Source organism: Schistocerca cancellata, chromosome 3 (assembly GCF_023864275.1).
Source record: "Schistocerca cancellata isolate TAMUIC-IGC-003103 chromosome 3, iqSchCanc2.1, whole genome shotgun sequence".
Taxonomy (NCBI): domain Eukaryota; kingdom Metazoa; phylum Arthropoda; class Insecta; order Orthoptera; family Acrididae; genus Schistocerca; species Schistocerca cancellata.
This window is the reverse complement of record NC_064628.1, coordinates 388,679,055-388,698,330: the sequence shown is the minus strand read 5'-3', so window position 1 is coordinate 388,698,330 and position 19,276 is coordinate 388,679,055. Positions and strand designations below refer to the sequence as shown.

The 19,276-nt window shown below is 38.8% G+C and overlaps 1 protein-coding gene across 2 annotated transcripts in view; it reads right to left on the bottom strand.

The window, feature by feature from the left end:
- LOC126175102 (uncharacterized) overlaps window positions 1-19,276 on the bottom strand; it is a 92,557-nt gene that overhangs the window by 62,897 nt on the left and 10,384 nt on the right. For both annotated transcript variants that reach the window (XM_049921657.1, XM_049921656.1), the window contains exon 2: window positions 11,720-11,914. In XM_049921657.1, coding sequence (XP_049777614.1) covers window positions 11,720-11,914 — 195 coding nt within the window. The remainder of the gene's footprint in view (window positions 1-11,719; window positions 11,915-19,276) is intronic.

Here is a 19,276-nt window from a genome sequence, read left to right as displayed (position 1 = left end):
AATGAAAGAGGAAGCCGCCTGGTAGAATTTTGCACAGAGCATAACTTAATCATAGCTAACACTTGGTTCAAGAATCATAAAAGAAGGTTGTATACATGGAAGAAGCCTGGAGATACTGACAGGTTTCAGATAGATTATATAATGGTAAGACAGAGATTTAGGAACCAGGTTTTAAATTGTAAGACATTTCCAGGGGCAGATGTGGACTCTGATCACAATCTATTGAACTGTAGATTAAAACTGAAGAAACTGCAAAAAGGTGGGAATTTAAGGAGATGGAACCTGGATAAACTGACTAAACCAGAGGTTGTACAGAGTTTCAGGCAGAGCATAAGGGAACAATTGACAGGAATGGGGGAAAGAACTACATGAGAAGAAGAATGGGTAGCTTTGAGAAGTGAAGTAATGAAGGCAGCAGAGGATCAAGTAGGTAAAAAGACGAGGGCTAGTAGAAATCCTTGGGTAACAGAAGAAATATTGAATTTAATTTATGAAAGGAGAAAATATAAAAATGCAGTAAATGAAGCAGGCAAAAAGAAGTACAAACGTCTCAAAAATTAGATCGACAGGAAGTGCAAAATAGCTAAGCAGGGATGGCTAGAGGACAAATGTAAAGATGTAGAGGCGTATCTTACTAGGGGCAAGATAGATACAGCCTACAGGAAAATTAAAGAGACCTTTGGAGAAAAGAGACCACTTGTATGAATATCAAGAGCTCAGATGGAAACCCAGTTCTAAGCAAAGAAGGGAAAGCAGAAAGGTGGAAGGAGTATATAGAGGGTCTATACAATGGCGACATACTTGAGGACAATATTATGGAAATGGAAGAGGATGTAGATGAAGATGAAATGGGAGATACGCTACTGCGTGAAGAGTTTGACAGAGCACTGAAAGACTTGAGTCGAAACAAGGACCCGGGAGTTGACAACATTCCATTAGAGCTACTGACAGCCTTGGGAGAGCCAGTCCTGACAAAACTCTACCATCTGGTGAGCAAGATGTATGAGGCAGGCGAAATACCCTCAGACTTCAAGAAGAATATAATAATTCCAATCCCAAAGAAAGCAGATGCTGACAGACCTGAAAATTACTGAACTATCAGTTTAATAAGTCACAGCTGCAAAATATTAATGCGAATTCTTTACAGACAAATGGAAAAACTGGTAGAAGCCGACCTCGAGGAAGATCAGTTTGGAAGATCAGTTTGGATTCCGTAGAAATATTGGAACACGTGAGGCAATACTGACCCTACAACTTATCTTAGAAGCTAGATTAAGGAAAGGCAAACCTACGTTTCTAGCATTTGTAGACTCAGAGAAAGCTTTTGACAATGTTGACTGGATTACTCTCTTTCAAATTCTGAGGGTGGCAGGGGTAAAATATAGGGAGTGAAAGGCTATTTACAATTTGTACAGAAACCAGATGGCAGTTATAAGAGTTGAGGGACATGAAAGGGAAGCAGTGGTTGGGAAGGGAATGAGACGGGGTTGTAGCCTCTCCCTGATGTTATTCAATCTGTATATTGAGCAAGCAGTGACGGAAACAAAAGAAAAATTTGGAGTAGGTATTAAAATCCACGGAGAAGAAATGAAAACTTTGAGGTTCGCCGATGACATTGTAATTCTGTCAGAGACAGCAAAGGACTTGGAAGAGCAGTTGAACGGAATGGATAGTGTCTTGAAAGGAGGATATGAGATGAACATCAACAAAAGCAAAACGAGGATAATGGAATGTAGTCGAATTAAGTCGGATGATGCTGAGGGAATTGGATTAGGAAATGAGACACTTAAAGTAGTAAAGGAGTTCTGTTATTTGGGGAGCAAAATAACTGATGATGGTCGAAGTAGAAAGGATATAAAATGTAGACTGGCAATGGCAAGGAAAGCGTTTCTGAAGAAGAGAAATTTGTTAACATTGAGTATAGATTTAAATGTCAGGAAGTCTATTCTGAAAGTATTTGTGTGGAGTGTAGCCATGTATGGAAGTGAAACATGGACAATATATAGTTTGGACAAGAAGAGAATAGAAGCTTTCGAAATGCGGTGCTACAGAAGAATGCTGAAGATTAGATGGGTAGATCATAAAACTATTGAGGAGGTATTGAATAGAATTGGGGAGAAGAGGAGTTTGTGGCACAACTTGACTAGAAGAAGGGATCAGTTGGTAGGACATGTTCTGAGGTATCAAGGGATCACCAATTTAGTATTGGAGGGAAGCGTGGAGGGTAAAAATCATAGAAGGAGGCCAAGAGAAGAATACTCCAAGCAGATTCAGAAGAATGTAGGTTGCATTAGGCACTTGGAGATGATGAAGCTTGCATAGGATAGCTGCATCAAACCAGTCTCTGGACTGAAGACCACAACAACAACAACGACAACAACAACAACAAGATAAATTGGTGGATATTCATTTGTTAAGGAAATTTGTAATTTCTTTGGAATATTGTTAGTTCTGCAGAATGAGTTAGTAGTGGGCATGCCTCTGATGTGGTTGGAAGTGTTTCTAATTTTGGCAATAACAATGTAATTTTTGATTTAAAAGTGGAGATTGTAAAGACAGTGTAGCATAGAAAAATGTGATAGAATAGAAAAATTACAGAAACACAAATTATGGAGCAGGCTTACTTCAGAATTATCATGTCATTTGGAACCTACAAAGTCAAAAATTTCAGCCTCAAGAATCAACCCCCAAACATGAAGAATTTGAGCCAACTGCAAGAAAAGAACATAAGTAAAAAAGTTATTTGTAAATCTTATTCCTCTCAAAGCTTATTAAAAGAGTAAATTATTTTGAAGAGTGACAAACAACAAATTTTGCGAGGGAGGGCAAGATTACAAATTACACAGCACTTTGTCTGGTACAAAGTACATCTACATCTACATCTACATTTATACTCCGCAAGCCACCCAACGGTGTGTGGCGGAGGGCACTTTACGTGCCACTGTCATTATCTCCCTTTCCTGTTCCAGTCGCGTATGGTTCGCGGGAAGAACGACTGTCTGAAAGCCTCTGTGCGCGCTCTAATCTCTCTAATTTTACATTCGTGATCTCCTCGGGAGGTATAAGTAGGGGGAAGCAATATATTCGATACCTCATCCAGAAACGCACCCTCTCGAAACCTGGCGAGCAAGCTACACCGCGATGCAGAGCGCCTATCTTGCAGAGTCTGCCACTTGAGTTTGTTAAACATCTCCGTAACGCTATCACGGTTACCAAATAACCCTGTGACGAAACGCGCCGCTCTTCTTTGGATCTTCTCTATCTCCTCCGTCAACCTGATCTGGTACGGATCCCACACTGATGAGCAATACTCAAGTATAGGTCGAACGAGTGTTTTGTAAGCCACCTCCTTTGTTGATGGACTACATTTTCTATGAACTCTCCCAATGAATCTCAACCTAGTACCCGCCTTACCAACAATTAATTTTATATGATCATTCCACTTCAAATCGTTCCGCACGCATACTCCCAGATATTTTACAGAAGTAACTGCTACCAGTGTTTGTTCCGCTATCATATAATCATACAATAAAGGATCCTTCTTTCTATGTATTCGCAATACATTACATTTGTCTATATTAAGGGTCAGTTGCCACTCCCTGCACCAAGTGCCTATCCGCTGCAGATCTTCCTGCATTTCGCTACAATTTTCTAATGCTGCAACTTCTCTGTATACTACAGCATCATCCGCGAAAAGCCGCATGGAACTTCCGACACTATCTACTAGGTCATTTATATATATTGTGAAAAGCAATGGTCCCATAACACTCCCCTGTGGCACGCCAGAGGTTACTTTAACGTCTGTAGACGTCTCTCCGTTGATAACAACATGCTGTGTTCTGTTTGCTAAAAACTCTTCAATCCAGCTACACAGCTGGTCTGATATTCCGTAGGCTCTTACTTTGTTTATCAGGCGACAGTGCGGAACTGTATCAAACGCCTTCCGGAAGTCAAGAAAAATAGCATCTACCTGGGAGCCCGTATCTAATATTTTCTGGGTCTCATGAACAAATAAAGCGAGTTGGGTTTCACACGATCGCTGTTTCCGGAATCCATGTTGATTCCTACATAGTAGATTCTGAGTTTCCAAAAACGACATGATACTTGAGCAAAAGACATGTTCTAAAATTCTACAACAGATCGACGTCAGAGATATAGGTCTATAGTTTTGCGCATCTGCTCGACGACCCTTCTTGAAGACTGGGACTACCTGTGCTCTTTTCCAATCATTTGGAACCTTCTGTTCCTCTAGAGACTTGCGGTACACGGCTGTTAGAAGGGGGGCAAGTTCTTTCGCGTACTCTGTGTAGAATCGAATTAGTATCCCGTCAGGTCCAGTGGACTTTCCTCTGTTGAGTGATTCCAGTTGCTTTTCTATTCCTTGGACACTTATTTCGATGTCAGCCATTTTTTCGTTGGTGCGAGGATTTAGAGAAGGAACTGCAGTGCGGTCTTCCTCTGTGAAACAGCTTTGGAAAAAGGTGTTTAGTATAGGCACTGAAATAATTCCTGGTGTGCCCTATGAGAGCATAATAGTATAATCGCTGTTCATGTTATACATTAATGACTTAGCAGATGGTATTAGTTGCAATCTTAGACACATTGCACAGATGATACAGTTATTTATGAGGAAGTTCTATCCAATAAAAACTGCAGTAATATTCGTTAGAGCTTGACAAGCTATCAGAGTGGTTTAAAAACTGCATTTCTGTCCATTGAAAGAGAGAGTTGCCAAAGTTCTGCACTTGACGAAATATGTAAAAGTGTAGTATCTTTTGACTGCAGGATTAATGAGTCACAAATAGAGTCTGTCATGTTACAAAACATTTAGGAGAAACAATGGGTAGAGATATGAAGTGAAACACCCACATAGGACTGGTTGTATTTACATCTACATTCATGCTACACAAGTCACTGTACGGTGCATGGCAGAAGGTACCTTGTTCCACTACTAGTCACTTCCTTTTCTATTGCACTCACAAATAGAGCAAGCAAAAAATGACTATCTATATGCCTCAGTATGAACCCTATGGTACGTTAAGATAATGGCCGGCTATTAGTCAGTGGTAGGCTATTGGGAAACTGCAGTTTGTATTCAAAAAGAAATTGCATACGAAACCCTTGCACTGCTCCACACTTGAATATTGTGCAAATGTCAGTTCCCCCTTTACCCAGCATCAGGCCATCAATTCTCTCATGTAGCTTTTCTACTCCAGTTTTGTTCCTAACATCTTCATTTCTCATTCTGTTTCTTCAACATATTTCTTAGGAATTTCATTTCACTAACTTGAATTCTACACTCCTCTTTACTTGTCACTGTTCAGGTCCCTGATGCACGAGTTAGCATGGGTGTGAAGTATATCTTCTACAGTACTTCTGTATGCTTCAAGGCACCTACCTTCCCTAGTCCAAGTTCCTCACACACTGGTAAAATGCAGTCCTCTGTTGTACCCTTTAGTTAACTTCTGCCTCCATTCTTGCATTCTTTATTATCAAACTTCCCAAGCATTTAAAATTATCCACAATTTCAATAGCCTGTCCTTTCTATCTCGCCTTCTGTCTCCTCTGGTTACCATTATAGTCTTACTTTTCTCCACACTGCATTTCATTCCATATTTCTTGATGTTTTCATTTAAGACATCTATTTGTTCTTGTACATCCTTACCATTGGTTCCTCAAGCCATGATATCATCAGCAAATAGCCATAAGATCATCTCCCTTTCCCTATGAACTTCTTTTGTCTCTTTCATGACTTCATCCATTGCTGTTATAAATAATAATGGTGAAATCACACTTTCTTGTCTCAAGCCCATAACATTCATAAGTCAATCAGTTCTTCTAACTTAGGTCTGGACACAGGTGTCGCATATCTCTTGAATAAGTTCAATTGTCTGTTTTCAACTCCCTTCCTCCCAAGTTTTCCATACATTTTCTCTGTGGACACTATTGTGAGCCTTCACTAACCAAGACAGGTCATCACCAGATTTTTCCTATACCCCAATGTCTTTCCAACAACTGTCTCCCACTCAGCTAAAGACTGGATCTACTGTTGTTCTACCATGTCAAAAGTCATACTACTCCTCTTCTACCACATTAATATGGAATGGTATTGCGTAAGTGTATGGGACCCATGTTGGATTAGACTTACAGGGAACTGAGCGTAGACAGTAAAGGGTGGTGCAAATTATCATAGGCTTTTTTATCTGGAACAAAAAGGTGATAGATATACTGAAAAATCTAAACCAGCAAGCAGCTCACTGCAACTTGCTTAGTAAACTTCAAAATACATATTTCTGCACAGAAACTATTCATCAGCCCTGTCTGTATCTATCCTGTGAAGATCAAGCAGACAAACTTAGACAAGTAATGACTCAAACAGAGGCATACAAGCAGCCATACTTTGCACACCCCACACTGAATGAAATGGGAAGAAACTTTAATATAGGGTGCAATAAAAAATAACCCTCTGCCATGACATACACAGTAATTTATAGAGGGCAGATGTAGATCTGAAAATACCACAGGAGGTGATGCAACCTACTTCACAAGAACATCCTGTCCATGCAGACGGTTAATGTATTGTGGGGGAGGGGGGGGGGGGGGGGAGATTTGCAAGGGATGAAATCTGTTGCAGGAACAATCTGTCTGATCATGTGACTGTCTCTTTGTTCACCTACAGTATCCTGCATATGATCTGCCCATTTAGCACAACAATGCTCCATTCCATCACACTCAAATTCTGATAAAACTGAGAACCAGTTCACAGGAATGAGCATGCTTGGGTGGGCCTCAGTCATCTTACCTCAAACCTATGGAGCACACCTGGGACGCTACTGATCAGGACATGCACACCTCAGATGCAACTCTAATCTCTCTCCAATAGGAGCAATATATACGTAGTTCTAATACACTCCCAGATTACTGAATTAGTGCTGATTCTTGAAACTTTTGGAGCACGCTTTCACAAGATAGCTTGTGTCCATCTTCAAAGATCTGCCCATTAGAGATTCTCAGCTTCACCATGCTACTCCCCCCACCCCCTCCCCTGTGTATTTTGACATTCTCTCTGTTATTCTCCATTTTGGTGCCTGTATGGTCAGTGAGTGACTGAATAAGTGATTTCAAACTGCATACTGATTTTATGTAAGACCAAAAACTTTTAGTGTTTTTCATCAGATCTGTTGACAAAAGTTTACTTTCAAAGTAACTGTTCATTTGTCTCACTGTTCTTCTTATGCTGATCTTTGCTTCCTACAGCTTTTGTTTATCAACTATGTTTTGAATTCTCTTGGATATGTGATAAATTTCTCTTTGTCTATACAGCAGTTTTCTAACACAGCTATTAAACCACAGTGGGTCTTCCCCATTTCTTAAGATCTTGCTCAAAACATACTTGTCTAAGGGATACTAAATGATGGTTTTGAACTTTTGCCATTTGTGCCCCACTGTCACTGACACTTTACACAGATGTCTATCAACTGTCTGTATACTGCCAAAGTGAAGGCCTGCTTAATACAAATATTACAGTTACTTGGAATTTAGATCCATGAATCCAAATATACAAATAAATTATAAGAGTGATGAATGAGGCATCCTTTTAATTTGTTTTTGAATATTTGAGGATATTTAGTTTCATTTCTGATTTTTACCAGCAATCTCTTGTAGAAAATACCATTCGGGACCCTAGGAAGAGATTGCATGGCCTATATGAAAAAAATGTTGAACAATATTTTTCCCATTGGCTGTACACATTTATCATAAATGCCAGAATTGCAATTTTGGTTTTAAGCAGTTATGAAGTAGCTTTGATGCTGAAATCCAGGAAATGTCAATGAGGCAAAAAGAGATAAAATGGATATGAGCTTATTCGGGTTTTGTCGGAATGATATACTGATGCACATAATGAACAACTGATGAGTGACAGCGTATGCTGATTCTATGCAACAAAATGAAGTCTTAATTTTTGTTTTTAAGCCCCTAGAAACTTTTAAGGCATTTGGAACTGGTTACCTAAAAACATAAATGTGATTGTGTTTTGAAACAAAAGTTATTTTAGTGAATGCAGCAATGACAATGAAAATGATCAACTTTTCACTGTTTATAAATTACATTCTGATACAAGCATACAGATATATTAGAGCGCTTATGAAACTGAGAATAAAAGTTATTAGAAGTAATGCTAAAATTGATTATAGTAAGAAAAGTTCTCATACCCAAATATGCAAAAATTAAAATTGAAAATAACTCAGTCTCAAGTAACAGGAAACTGAAATGGTCTGGATCAAAACACAGCTCCAGGAAGTTTGCAAAATGAAAGACTGACTAAACTATGAAACATTAAAACTATACATCAGTAAGCCATTTACTATTTTTATTACAATTTGACAATACATAGGAATTAGTTTGTCATCTTACTGCAACAAGGTAACATGATGTTTTGAACCTTTGAGTTATGTGTATGACTCTTGTCTAGTTCGATATGCTCTATTCAATGTTACAACTGGACACCTCTCTGGACTTACTGCATTTCAACAAATAGGTATTAAACCCAGGGAGTATTTCTGTGCTACAAACAGATATCTTGAGTTGCCAAGTAGAGCTTTAACAGGGATTGCCGATGAAGAGATAACTATAATACTACAAGTAGATAACTTCAGTTACTTAGCTGTAATACTTCACTAGCATACTATGTTGGTAATATAGCAAAGAGGTGAACTATTCCTGCATCAATTATGTACTGCATGCATCCCACGTTTTTCACTTAAAATCTTACAAGTATTTTCACAAAAATTCAGAATAAAAAGTTTTTAGGACCATTTGTATGGGTTTAGGAATCTGCAAGCAGCTAGCAGAAATTATTTTGTACTTTGTAGTCCAAGCGAAAGACTTGGTACATTAAATATCAATTTTTGTTGAAATAATTATTTTCCTCTTTTATAGTCTTGAATGTGTGAAATTTTTCAATCGATTTCAAACATCTTGATGAAACTACAACAGGTTTATTTCAGTTTCTCTTCTTCTGACTCGATAATTATATTGCTTCCTTCTGCAAATACCTTGTGAAAAGACCATGAAGATAAAAACTACAGATATTCAAGTACATAGAGAGGCTTACCAGCAACCATTTGCGACTGGAATGGGAAAAGGGTGAAACGGCAATGATGCACAAAGTACTGTCCTCCACACACCAGACAAGAAACAAAGTCAGTACTACACTGTCATCTGGTTCTAAGCTATGTTGAAAGTTTCAAGTCTCTAGCTCATTGGAAAGTTAGTTTAAAATCAATTGCAAAATTTGAACTGAACAGACAAGGAAGTGACCAAACAAAAATGAGCTAAAAAGAGTCAAAAAAGTAAAGTAGCCTGCTGATCAGACAACTATTGTCAGAAGTGTAAGGACGAAGGATAACAAACCTTAAGTCGAAGCCATGAGAAATTATCAATTGGAAGTATTGTCTGAATCACTGCATGGCTATGCAGAAAGAAGATGTGAATATGAAGCCAGTCAAACAGCAGAGGATGTGATGGGTAAACTTCACAAAACGGCATCTATTTGTTTACAATTCAAAGAACACTTTGTTGAAGTGTTTAGAGTTCTGGGCTGTAACAAGAAAAGTCAACATGATCACATTGTCAGACACCAAATCTTTGTACACATCCATCCTGGCTATAACAGAGAAAAAGTGCAATGATTTGACACCCCTGTTCAAGTCAGTGCTTCCTGCACTTAGATCAGAATATTGGCCATATTACAAAAACCTATTTCATCATGAAGATTCAGAAAGATGTAAATCATCATCTGAAAATCTGTAAATGACTTCGGGCAACTCCAATTGTTTTTGAAACAAAAAAAGGCGAAAAAGTGAATGAATTCCTGAATATTCAGCATTATTGTGTATGTTTAAAACAATTTTGCATATTTCAACATCACTGTGTATTTTTCTGCAAATAAATACTTTACTATAGATAGCAATTGGCTTATTTTGGAAATAACAAGTAGGTAACTCACCATGTGGACCAGTGCAACAAATACAGGTACTATACTTTTCAAATTAAATACATCAGATCAGAATTATTTCAAACATAGTATAGTGAAGCTTTAAAATTCTGTTAAATTTTCAAACATATTTCTTCCAATATATTTGCTGTTATCTAGTTGTTGTACTAAGGTGATGAACTAATAAACAGATAGTGAAAGAAAGGTAAATTGCCTCAGACAGAAATGAGTAGAAATAGATTGGCATAATGCTGGGCCTTTTTTAAAAAATGCCAATCCATACACTTTATAAAAAACTGGTAAATATGAAAATTGACATTACAGGAAGGTGAAGAATAATTACTTTAAAAAACCTTCAAAAAGGAATAAGATACAAAAAATAAATAAATAAAAAGAAAATAAAAATATCCCAGGTAGACATGCAAGAAAATGAAATATACAAAAATTAAATAAAAAATAAAAATGAGAAAATATCAGCAACAAAAACTGGCAATAGAAATACATTTTGAACATGCCGTTTATGCATACGACACTTCACACTATTTGTGTAGTGAAAGGAAAGATGATCGTGACAGAGTAATATTAAGCAAGGAGATAGTTGCAGAACATATACTGTGCACAGGTGTGCAGGTATTAAATGGGAGGTGTAAAATATGAGAAAACAGCAAGATGTGATGACAAATAAATGGCTTCACCTGCTGTGGGTGGGTCCTTTTACGTTTTGGCATCGTAGCTTGATCATCAAAGAGCAACCACACTCTCCAAGAATGAAAATAAGAAAGGATGGTTTTGTGACAAATGAGATATATTGTAATCTGGATTCTCATGTTGAGCCTTCAAAGCTTGTGTTGTATAAAAAGTTGTGTTGTTCTTTAATTCATGAGTCACTCAAATGATCTGTACACCCACTCAAGAAAATATAAAAGGATATTAATGGATGTGCTTTTTCATGATGTAAGTATAAGTTATCTTCTTTTGCTCCCATAACAGCTACAGAATGTGAAGAAGTCAAGCTTCTCCTCAGCTACACATGGGATTTTAGAGGCAATGATTAGCAGGACCTCTGCTTCAAGACAATCTACTATGGTGACCGGATTAAAAAGAGAAAGATAAATACACCAGAGGTTACATCGGGTGACAGATCTCATGAAGTGTTCTGATGCAGCTTCAACTACAAGGAGTGACCTAGAAGCTACGTAACTCCCTAGATCAACAAAAAAATACTCTCCTTTCTCATTTACAACAAGGCACATAAACAAAAGAAACTGAAAGCTTCTTTGCAAACAATAATATTAAGACTCTAAAAAAAGAGCCAATTCTAAAATTTCATCAAGAAAGACAGTCTACCGGTAAATGTTTTACTCACTGATAGGGGGAAAAAATCTATCAATGTACACTGAAGCTATGTGCACAAGTTAAAATACACAGTAAAAATGAAATACCCAGGTCCACTGTTAATCAATAATTGATCAAGACAGCCAATACATGCTCATCCATGTAGCACACTGAAGTTTTACTTTTAGATCTGAAGATTTATTGAGAGGATTGAAACCAGTTATGTAAAAACATTCATGCGATTGTTCCTTGAAACAATAATTATTTCAACTAGTATAGCAATAATGCTTATTTACAAACAATGAAGACAGAGCACTTCATAAAATATTTGGTAGCTGTCTCTTAATCAGGTGCTCATGAATGAATTTGTATAAACTAACCACATGCCTTGTGTTATTATCCTGCTTGTTCAAGGCTGCTTTCATTTCTGCAATGTCATCTTCAAGCTGTTCCAAAATATTTCTGTGATTTATGAGAGCATGCTCTAGCAGCTTAGTGTCTTGTTTTAACTGCTCTAACGTCTCCTTTACATCAGAATCAATTATAACCTCTCTTCTCTTCCTGTAGACAGCTTCATTGGATCTGTTTTAAGAGAGAAATCAATTGCTTCAAAATGTTTGGTGATATAAACATAGACACATTTTAAATATTTGTAACAAGTAATGTTTTCCTTAAATGCTGTCAAGTGAAAGGGGATTCTCCAGTTAAAGTAGTTATTATAGGAAATATGGTTCAGCATGTGTGTGGCTGGGAAACAGAATGCTGGAAATTACACTAGGACAAAGGACACTGCCACATTATCTGCGTGGGAGAAATCACAATAACCATTCCGCAGGGGTTCAATTAGGGACTTGTTACTGTTCTTGCTCTCTGTTAATTATCAACTGGAGACAGAATTAGCCCTTTTAGCAGATAAGAAAAACATTATTGTTGGAACATACAAAGGAACACTGACACCAAAACTAGTAAATTACAGTTTTATAAATATTTAACAATGGGTTCTGAATGTTGAAAAACTACAGCTCCTACAGTTCTGTATTGTCAAAAATACTCCACCTCCTATTAACATAGTGTACCAACAAAAATTAATTGAAAGGATATAAAGTTAACAAGTTATTGTGTTGCATATTGGTGAAAACTTAAACTGGAAAACTCATATAGAATACCTGCTAAAATGTTTTAGATCACACATTTTAACCATAATTCACATCTGTAGGGGGCATAGAAACCAATAACTTCTATTTTCAATCACTGATGTTCTATAGGATAATTTTCTGGCAGCAACTTATCACTCAATGGAAAGAAGTTGATTGCACAAAAAGGAATTTGAATTATCTGTGGTGTTCACAAAAGTACATCATACAAGCATCTGTTTATGCAACAATGAATATTAATCACAGCCTATTAGTGCATCCACACAATGCAACAGAATTAAAGGATCACTTTTTTGAAACCCTATAATTTTGTCCCATTCTGATGAGTAACTTTTTAAATTTGGCACAAAGGTGCCTACAACCCTCCTCTATAATGGTGCATGACCACGGAACTATGCAATGTCACTTTCAGGATGAAAGATGCTTCAGACAGTAGGGTGTCGACACATGCAAGAAAAGCCACAGGTCAGAAGTTCATGTGAGTTGTAAGGTGGATTAATCATGTCACAACGGCATAAAATTTCACAACAATTCTGTCTGAAGCCACTGTGGATGTGCCACATGTCAGGGAGGTTGTCACACCTCCTCTTACCCACATTTCATCCCTTTTTTTGACGGGGTCAGAACAGTGATACCCAGTGCTGAAACCACATGGTTTTCTTATGAGTGGCTGAAGAAAAGATTTCGGACACTTTGCTTCTCAGAACTGACACGAAAAAGCCTCGGAGGGTGGCATAAAGAGCATCAATAAAGCCACTCCGTTCCATAGGGCATTGACACCAACACTCTTCACCATCTAAAATGACAGTTCTCAGTGCAATGAGCATCAGGATGATAATCTCGATAACCTTTGGTGTCGCTATTCTGACATCTGTCGCACAGATATCAAAAGAAAGGGTGAACGTGTTTAAGAGGAGGTGTGATGACCTTCCCAGCGTGTGACACATCTACAGTGGCTTGCACAGAACTGTGGTGAAATTTTGTGCCAGTATGACATCATTAACCACCTTACACATCACACAAATTTCTGAGCTCTGGCCTTTTTTGCACGCATTTACACCTAGTGCTTGAAGTGTAATTGAGCCCAAGGGCAATGTCACAGAGTGCCAAGCTTTTGCACCATCAGAGAGGAAGGTTGTGTGCACCCTTGAGGCAAATTTCAAACTTCTATGTCACAATGGAAGACAGTTACGTGGTTTCAAAAAAGTGATCCTTTGATTCTGTCGTGCAGTGTATTTACTGAAAAATCTGTTGTCAGCAAGACATTGCAGTCTGAGAGTAATGAGGACGTTCACAAATAGAATACTAGAAAGGAAAATGATCTGCATTTCATTCTACAGAATCTAAGACTGACACAGGAAAGAGTAAAGTGCTGAGCTATAAAACTCTTTAACATTCTCCACAAGGAAGTGAAATGTCTGACAGACAGAAGTATTTTCAGATGTAGTGTCGTGGTTCTGCCTGCTTTTAATTTCTTCGTTAGCTGAAGATTGTTCTCGGTGTCAATTTACTGGTTGAAAAATGGGTTGTGTGGATTCCGACACTGACTACTTTAAATGATGTAGCCGACATATGCACAGTTATGGTTTACAGTAATTTAATTTCACTGTTCACAACCCCCTAATAACACACAGTTATACAGCCAGTGCACTATTGTTTAAGTTTTGACAAGCCTCACTAATAGTTATCAGGCGGAACTCCACATACTGCTACAATAGTTTCTTGTTGAACATCTACGAGCAGTAAAACCTAACCACGAAGTCCACAGATCTTGAAGAATAATCAGGTATATATGGAGCAGACACTGTCACTGTTTTTACACACAGCCTAATTCTTTAACACTTATTCCACAGTTAATTTGAAGCATTGTTGTTGTTCTAACCAGCACAGGTTACTCATCAGAAACTTGGCCATGGACTGACTGTCTTGTGACCAAAACTTGGGCCCTTATATATCATCACAATAACAGGTGCTGAAACTACACATTGTTTCAAGTGAAATTTACATAAATTACGATTAAAACTTAACTCATTAAATTGATTGAATACATCAAAAAATTGCTTCTTTTTAACAGTTTCTTCTACTACAAAAGTTAGGCCAAATTATTTGTTTAAATCATGAAATTAACAAATATAGTTCTGCAAACAATACTTCTGACAAGACTGTTAATTACTTTGGAATTAATGAAGGACTGGCTTTGCTAACATGTTTCCGACTATAGGCAAATAGATACTTCAAGATTACTAGCATTTCATCTTCCAAACGTTTATAATCAGTGCAGGATTTATATTTGTTTATATGCCAACAATAGAATTTAAGTTAAGAAACAATTACTGATTTCACCGTATGATGAAAGGTACCAACTATGAATAGTCAAAATAAATTAGAAAATCAATTACATACGTAAAACTAAGCACAAAATTAGATCTGGTGTTATTTACTTTAAAATTGAGGTCCAACCTTTCTCTTTTGTGGAAATGCAGATCATATTCACATATGTTAATGGTAAATAGTTGAAACAAAATGAATTTAAGGAGGCAGAGGCAAAACAAGAGGGGAATTAAAATTATCCCAGCTTGCTTCATCACAGTAGGGTGCAGTTGTTTCTCCTTAACAATTCCTGTACCACAGAGGAATTCTAGAGTATTGAGTACAAGCTTTTGTTCAGTTGACATGTTCCACATCACTTTGTTTATCAAGAATATAATTTATTGAACATAGATCTAACTACCTCCAGGAGGCAGTGATGGATTTAGGTTGGTTGGGCCCTGAGTGAAGCAAGAAAAGTATGTATTCATGCCATCTTCTCATGGTGGCACACTAGCAGTTTTATGCAAGAGATTTCCCAGTGGCCCTGATGTAATAAGCTGAGGGCTTCCCACCATAGAGCCACTGAGACCGTGACACAGGGAGTAAACCCTTCTGTTGATAGGAAAATAACATCATCTGAAAGGGTGAGGCAATGCCGTAGCACATAAAATTTCTGAAGCAGGTTCGATGCCTGGCTCAGTGCCAGTAGAGCCACCCGTGCTGTATTGTGCATACAACCTGTTGGAGTACCAGATCCATTGCCACAGCAGACCACACAAAAGGAGCATGTTTCTGAACTAACAGATGTGATGGGTAGGTGATAGTAGGCACTCTAGGAATAAACTTGTGACTGTATGCCACACTACCAAGGAATGCCAGAAGTCCTTATAAATTATATGGATGAGAGAAAGCTGTAATTGTGGTGACATGTTGTTCCATGGGGTGCATGCCCTGCTGGGAAATTTCTTGACCCAAATAAACACTGGAAGAATGGAAAAAGTGAAACCTGGCAAAATTATGTTTGAGGCCCACAGCCTGTAGAACAGTAAACAATAAATGGAGGTGACATAGATGATCCTCCAAGGTAGCACCCGTCAAAATCATATCATCATGACAGTTAATGCACTGAGGGGCAACAGACGTAACTTGGTCTAAAAAATATTAAAATGTGTCAGGTGCACTATCTACCCCAAACATTAGCTGTTGATACTGATAGAGGCCAAAAGGCTTATTAACCACAAGCAACTGTTTTGATGCCTCATCCATGGAATCTGAAGGTAAGCTTCAGCTAAGTCTATTTTCGAAAAGAACTGACCCACAGTCAACTTTGTGAGCAACTCCTCTGAGTGAGGCAGGGGATACGTATCAATGACTGCATTAGTAGTGACCTCAAAGTCATCACATAGCAGAAATTGACTGGATGGCTTCTTTACAGTCACTAAGGCTGTACCCATGCACTTCAGGAAATCAGTTTAATCACTCCCAATGATGTTAGGTGATGCAGCTCCATCTTAACCTTGTTGTGTAAAGCTACTGGCACTGGCTGTGCCCAAAAAAAGTGAGGGCAGGTGGAGGATTCGAGGGCGATGTGCACTGTGAAAGTGCTTGCACAACCTATCGCAGGGCAGACAAACCTGAAAACTCAGAACACAAGAAATCCAACACTTAATAAGGCATTTGGTTGGACACGGTGCATTGTGTCCATAATAGAAGAACCAAAAGTAGCAAAGGCATCTAGCCCAAACATACTTTCGGTACTCGTGTCATTAACTACCAAATACATAACGGAACAGACAACTAACTTGTAAGCTATTTCGGTAGTGAATGGCCAAGAATAGGAACCTGCAGTTTGTTGTAGCTTACCAGTCAATACTCGTGGTGTGGCAACAATGGGGACCCTAGCCTGGCAAACGTCTGAGCTGATTAAGGACATGGCGACCCCAGTGTTAACTTGTAGGATTAATGGCTTAACCCTCGCTTGCAATTCAATGAAAAGTTTGTTGTGGCCTACAGACAATGGCAAACATGATGATGGAACAGCGTGAATATCGGCGTTTGCTGATTCCAGCAATGGCTCCTAGAAAGGTAGAGATTGACGTATAACTGCTAAGTGACTTTTTTTACTTTTATAGCAAAAGGTCCATCACTTAGGGCTGGCTGCCTGCTAATGCTGTGCAAAACACGAGGGACATGAAGGAAGCAGTGTTCACTGTTCCTGCAGCTAAAGGCATGTTTGACTGCATCAGCCCAGTTGGCTTGTTTGTAGTGTGGCCACCTCCTCCTCCCACAGCACGTTAGGCTCCGTGTGCTGAGGATGCATACCATCAACAATGGTGACATCACTCCAACCCTCTAATTGGCAGCCTGCAGTGTTGGAGACTTTGAATGATTATGCAATGTTGAAAACCTCTTCTAACATAGGGTCCTCAAGCTGAAGGGCATGTTGATGTGCCTCCTTGTGTAGAGCCAAATGAATGACTGTGTCTGACAATGGTGTCCGCATAAGACTCCTGAGACTCACGAGTGATGAACTGACAGTTACAACTGAGGTGGTGAAGTTCGGCCACCCAAGTTCAATACGATTGCTGCTGTTGTTTATGACTTCGGTAGAATTCAACACCTGCAGCTACCACGTGCATACACTTGTGGTGGTAGGAAGACAGTGATTAACACATATCGTCAGAAGCAAGTGATGTTGGCTCTTGCAGAGGAGCTAACTGACACAGTGATACATACGAGGGGGATTCACAATAAGAAAACAGCCTTACAGACCTCCTTGTGGGCCACAGAATGACAGAATGGTGACAAAGTTGTTTCTCATAAGGATCCAAGACTTTTGATGAATTAATAATTTGGGGGAGGGGGGGGGGGAGGGAGGGAGGTTGAGCAAAGAGGATGGACGAACTACCGGCAATAGAACCTGGGTCACCGTAGCCAACAACCACCCCCAGCATGGCCATATTTGTCTGCTGTTGCTGGAGATGTAAATCGAGTAGATCCTCCAAGGAAGAGCTGAATGGCAGAAAAACCACAGGATCTGAAATACATGAAACTCCTACCTTCACTCATTAGCAATTTCCTTTTAACTAGGAACACAAGGAGACACATGGCCATAAAAGAAATACTATTTATTACACTGGAAGTAGTTACATGTATCAGCTACATTGCCAATGGAGGGCCCAGAGGTCCTTGTATGGCCCTATGAAGACACTGTGTCTGGTATCACTGGAATCATGTTGCATGTGCATGGTGGATTAGATGACCGCAGTTAGTGACCAGCCTGCCCCTAGTGACTACCTCAGTTAGCCATGGGCACGATGTCTGAATGTTGATGTGCACTATGCTTGCTGTAGTAGCCCGAATCACATCCGTGTTTGCATATTAGCTTCATTTTGCTTATCTTTAGCATCATGAGTGAGAATTCCAGCAGTGGACATGTCATTCCACACAGTGTCAAGAAAACACTTCATTAATCATGAAGGATCGCAAACTGATCATCACAAAGCTCGGAAGTAATAGTTGCAAGTGGAATTAAAAATTTACCAAATCCACTTTTAATGAAACCTGGGTTCTTATTTGTACATATAATTTATGTAGCACAGCACTCATTTTATAAAACTAAAACTAAACTCCTCCCGAACAGGCCATGAAGGCCCAAAGGTACTGACCGGCCGCCATGTCATCCTCAGCCCACAGGCGTCGCTGTATGCAGATATGGAGGGGCATGTGGTCAGCAAACCGCTCTCCCAGCCCTATGTCAGTTTCTGAGACTGGAGCCGCAACTTCCCAATCAAGTAGCTCCTCAGTTTGCCTCACAAGCGCCGAGTGCACCTCACATGCCAACAGCTCGCAGCAGACCGGATGGTCACCCATCCAAGTGCTAGCCCAGCCCGACAGCACTTAACTTTAGTGATCTGACAGGAACCGGTGTCATCATTGCGGCAAGGCCATTGGCACTCATTTTATATCTGTGCATATATAAGCACAAATTCAGTTGATGTGTCACCTATTGCTGAAGTATTGTTTTTGGGATCTGACTCATCCACATTTGTCACACCAGAACCACAGTGTTTGTCAAACAATACTTTAAAAATGTGTACAAAGCTCAGAGTTTTATTAAAGAACTTTGGAGTTGGCAATACTGTAGCATTCTAATCATAAATGAGCATGTAGAATGCAGAATCAGCTGTATATAGTTTGCATACGACATTTAGTGTACTTGTTTTCTTATGTACATCTGTGAAGAAGACAACAGTAACACATTATCTGTGTTGAGTAGTATTTATTAACTTTTCATAATCATTTGTGTATTTATCGAGCATTAGTTTCCCATAAGTTGAATTTGTTGTATAGTGCTGTACTCCTTGGCATGAGCAGTAGGTGGCAGCAATACTTAGTTTGTATAGAGTGCCCAATTTTGTCTTTTCATTATGTGCTATTACTCGGATGTGATTAATTTACAAAAAGGAATTACAGACAT